The sequence below is a fragment of the Perca flavescens genome, chromosome 13 (assembly GCF_004354835.1).
Source record: "Perca flavescens isolate YP-PL-M2 chromosome 13, PFLA_1.0, whole genome shotgun sequence".
Taxonomy (NCBI): domain Eukaryota; kingdom Metazoa; phylum Chordata; class Actinopteri; order Perciformes; family Percidae; genus Perca; species Perca flavescens.
The window spans coordinates 35446998-35451997 of NC_041343.1; the positions used below are offsets into that span (position 1 = coordinate 35446998).

General features: G+C 42.6%; 1 protein-coding gene across 1 annotated transcript in view; it reads left to right on the top strand.

Annotated features, from left to right (window-relative positions):
• The window catches only part of LOC114566685 (GTPase IMAP family member 4), a 4715-nt gene extending 109 nt beyond the window's left edge, over nt 1–4606 (top strand). The window contains exons 2-4 of the mRNA XM_028595357.1: nt 934–975; nt 1473–1577; nt 3699–4606. Of these exons, the coding sequence (XP_028451158.1) occupies nt 934–975; nt 1473–1577; nt 3699–4471 (920 nt within the window). The 3' untranslated portion in view covers nt 4472–4606. The remainder of the gene's footprint in view (nt 1–933; nt 976–1472; nt 1578–3698) is intronic.
• The last annotated feature ends 394 nt before the right edge of the window (nt 4607–5000 follow it).

Consider the following 5000-nt stretch of genomic DNA (forward strand, 5'->3'; position numbering starts at 1 on the left):
TTTATATTTACTGTGAAGAGTTGTTTGATTTTGGATTAAATACGTCACACTATTATTATGCGTCTTACTATTATTAATAGGCATCCATTATAATATATAGATAATGTTGTTGAGCTGATTCTTCTTTAATAACAGCGGCTGAAAGTTCAAACTACAGGTTTCACAGTTTAACCCACCAGTTGTTTGGTTTGAAGTTAGTTTCACTTTTGTGCAAAAAAAGTGGGTGTCAAAAATATTATGATATTATATTGGGAGGTGTATTCTCCGTGATACCCAGGTATACACGGTATACTCACTAGGAAATCTCCTGGATTTCCATATACCCACTTAATGCCCAATAACACGCTACAATACTTTACATTACCGTTTTGATATATTTTGAATTGTCATCTGTGTTTTTCTTCTCATAGGATAAATAAAGGTATTTTCAGCATAAGTTGGTGCATAAAAGTGTATCTGAATACAGGAAATGAAGTCTGTAAACGCTAAAAGTTTACCTGGGGGAGGACACCCAGACTCCCCACTATAATATGTCCAGTCTGATCCATATATTTATACTACGGTATACCCGGTAAAATACATTAGACTACACCAATGATTATATTTACGGATATTTAATCATAACAAATAACATAATGTAGTTCAAGTGGCAAGTGTGAGCGGCCCCTCCACCCCCCAAATAGATCTAGTATACGGTGATACGGTAGACGGGATACGGTGATGACAGTTAAGATTAGGAACCAAAAGCACTAGTTAAGTTTAGGATAAAGATGGTGGTTTGGGTTAAAACTCTCCCTAAGACAGAACACACGTTTCCTGGGTAAAGGACAAAACATTATATTATTATGTTATATATATATATATATATATATATATATATATAATAAGTGTTTAACCGTAATGTAAATATATGTTTCCTCTGTTTCTGAACAGTTCCAGGGAGACGAAGAAAAGACAGCAAGGATGAACCTCCATGTATGTTCTTCACTTTAATATTTCAGGACACAATCTCCATGTATGTTCTTCACTTTAATATTTCAGGACACAATCTCCATGTATGTTCTTCACTTTAATATTTCAGGAGACATTGGTTTGATTTGATTCTGTGTCCCCTGAGACCACTCGACTCCTGATTTTGTTTTAATACAAAGTTTATGTAAATGTCCCCGGTGTGATCAGTAAAGTTGATCTTATGAAATGAAGCTCCCTTCACACACACAGATAAAGTTATCCAGTTGTATATCTGATGATGGCCTTTGCATATAATACAAGTCAAATATAGTTTTATAATAATGTTATATTAGGGCCAATACGATATTAGCTCAATCATCTTACATTCTAATACACATGAACTAATGTCATGATATTATTTAACTGAATACTGAATGAAGTGAATGACTTTTTAATTTGCGGATCAGGAAGTTATATGTGTGTATATGTGATATCAGTGGAGCTTTACATCCTGTTTTCAGACCTGAGGCTGGTTCTCGTTGGGAAAACTGGATCAGGAAAGAGCTCCAGTGGAAACACCATACTGGGAAGAGACGCCTTCAGTGCAGCTGTCAGTCAGTCCTCAGGTAACACACACACACACACACACACACACACACACACACACACACACACACACACAAACACACACACACACACACACACACACACACACACACACACACACACACACACACACACACACACACACACACACACACACACACACACACACACACACACACACACAGACACACACACACTGTTGGTGCACATTTGTTCTTTCTCTTGGTAATCAACGCGTTGCTCCAGTGGAGATGCTTCATAATAAAAAAAAGTTAAATCTTTAAGTTGGACATGTTAATCCATTTATTTAAAATAATAACAAAATTAATCAAACTAAATAATATTTTTTTATATAATTAAATATTTCTCTACACATTACCAATTACCACAGTCAAACAAACTGTGACCCTGCTGTTCCAATAGCTCAACAGTGACCGCCCCAAATTATTTTATATAGAGAGTTTTAAGTCTGTAAACAAGCCAACCAGCTACCAGATGAATAGTTAATATGAAATGTTTGATTTGGCGTAACAACACATTTTGAAAATGGCAAAAAATGCAAAGGTCCAAGACTGATTACAGAAACTATCAGAGACTTCAGTTGTAGAAGGTCTAGCCCTTCATGGTTTCATGGCTACTGTATTTCTGATGGGAAGCACTTTGGATACCTGCTGGTTACTGTAAAGTGCTATATAAATAAATGTTGACTGATTGATTGTAAACGTTTCCAAGGTAACAGCGTGTTGGACCAATTAGAGACATTGCTGTTACACTTAGGATTGTGGGTAGTGTATTTTTTCTCCAAAAGATCACGGATAAAACATGTTTTCTTTTAAACAAGGTTGATTTCATAAAGACTTCTAATTTATATAGGAGCAGAAAACCTAGTTACACAACCACATAGACATTATGGGATGGTTTAGACATTATGGCTGATTATCTAAATCCTTATGGAGAAAATCACGGGACTTTACTTCCGGATCCACACTGTTGAGCTCTATTAGGCCACATCTAAATAAACTTGTCAACCCCCAGCGTTACACACTGGTTAACAATGAAATGGCTCCAACAGCTGCTGAGGGCCAGGTGTAAGATTTAAGTTTTAACGTCTGCCTACGTTAGAACTACTAAAGCTGGAGCAACCCTCAAAATGTTCAATTCAATTCAATTCAATTTTATTTATAGTATCAAATCATAACATAGGTTATCTCGAGACACTTTACAGATAGAGTAGGTCTAGACCACACTCTATAATTTACAAAGCCCCAACAATTCAAACAATTACAGTAATTCCCTCAAGAGCAAGCAACCTGAAGAAACCTGGGACAGACCCAGGCTCTTGGTAGGCGGTGTCTGACGGGCCGGTTGGGGGTGTGATGAACAGTGGTGATAATAGTCACATTAATAATGGAACAGTGACTGGATGTAGCGGGGAGGTGCAGGGTTCAGCAGGAAGCAGCAGGGTTCAGCAGGAAGCAGCAGGGTTCAGCAGGAAGCAGCAGGGTTCAGCAGGAAGCAGCAGGGTTCAGCAGGAAGCAGCAGGGTTCAGCAGGAAGCTGCAAGGTTCAGCAGGAAGCTGCAGGGTTCAGCAGGAAGCAGCAGGGTTCAGCAGGAAGCAGCAGGGTTCAGCAGGAAGCAGCAGGGTTCAGCAGGAAGCTGCAGGGTTCAGCAGGAAGCAGCAGGGTTCAGCAGGAAGCAGCAGGGTTCAGCAGGAAGCAGCAGGGTTCAGCAGGAAGCAGCAGGGTTCAGCAGGAAGCAGCAGGGTTCAGCAGGAAGCTGCAGGGTTCAGCAGGAAGCTGCAGGGTTCAGCAGGAAGCTGCAGGGTTCAGCAGGAAGCAGCAGGGTTCAGCAGGAAGCAGCAGGGTTCAGCAGGAAGCTGCAGGGTTCAGCAGGAAGCTGCAGGGTTCAGCAGGAAGCTGCAGGGTTCAGCAGGAAGCTGCAGGGTTCAGCAGGAAGCAGCAGGGTTCAGCAGGAAGCAGCAGGGTTCAGCAGGAAGCTGCAGGGTTCAGCAGGAAGCTGCAGGGTTCAGCAGGAAGCAGCAGGGTTCAGCAGGAAGCAGCAGGGTTCAGCAGGAAGCTGCAGGGTTCAGCAGGAAGCTGCAGGGTTAACAGTGAATCTACTCTGACTGTTTCTCTCCTCAGTAACCAGGCAGTGCAGTAAGCAGACAGGCGAGGTGTTGGACCGACAGCTGACCATCGTGGACACTCCCGGACTCTTTGACACGTCGTTACCTGAACACACCGTGAAGAGAGAGATCTCCAAATGCATCAACATGTCGGCCCCGGGGCCCCACGCCATCCTGCTGGTCATCAAGGTGGGACCGTTCACCAATGAAGAAGAAGACGCCGTCAGGCAGGTGGAGGAGATGTTTGGAGAAGACGCCTGGAAGTACACCATCATCCTCTTCACCCAGGACGAGAGAACCGGCCCGGACATCGAGCACCAGCTGCAGGAGGCCGGACCCGAGCTGCAGACGATCCTGAAGAAGGCAGGAAACAGATACCACGTCCTCAACAACGATAGGACCAACGATCGGGGACAGGTCCTGGATCTGGTGGAGAAGGTGGAGGAGATGGTTGGTGCCAACGGAGGACAGTTCTACTCCAACTACATCTACGAAGGGGCGATGGAGATGATGCATCAGAGAGAGGCTGAACTCAAACAGCTTTACGAGGAGAAAATGGAGGAAAAGATCAAATCGGTGGAGTTAAAGTACGAGAAGAAGCTGAGTGGAGCTGTAGAGGAGCGCCAACAGGTGGAGAAGCGACTGCAGTGTGAGCTGCAGGAGGTGAAGAGGTATTATGGTGTCTTAGAGAGTGGAGTCCGTCATGTTGTGGAGCAGACGGTAGAGACTGACTCCATGGAAGACATCCTCAAGTTTCACATGGCCCTGAAACTGAAGTTCACCTCTTAAACGTTTCTTCTGACACCTTCTCATCCCTAAAGACACACTAAGCTGAATGCCAAAGACTCGATATATTCAATTCAGTTTTATTCATAGTATCAGATCAGTATCAGGAGTTATCTCAGGACACTTTACAGATAGAGTAGGTCTAGACCACTCTCTATAATTCACAGAGGCCCAACAATTCCCCCCAAGAGCAAGTAGTTGGTGTGACAGTGGTGAGTAAAAACTTCCTTTAAAACAGACAGAAACCTCAGACACAACAATACTTTTGGTTGGTGGCTTTGGATGTAAAGAATGATTGTTTTAAGCACGTCACCGTCTATGTAGCGCAACAGTTTTAAACACATAGATAACGTTGTGGAGAGTTTGAAATTTTGAACATAACTAGTAACTAAAATAGTTAGGGTTATGAAAAGATCAGGGAGTGGTTTAAATGAGTCTGGGACCTATTTAGACACACATATGATGATAATAACACTCCAAAATGATGAGAAAAAGAGACCCAAAACTACCACAAAGAGACACACAATGTACA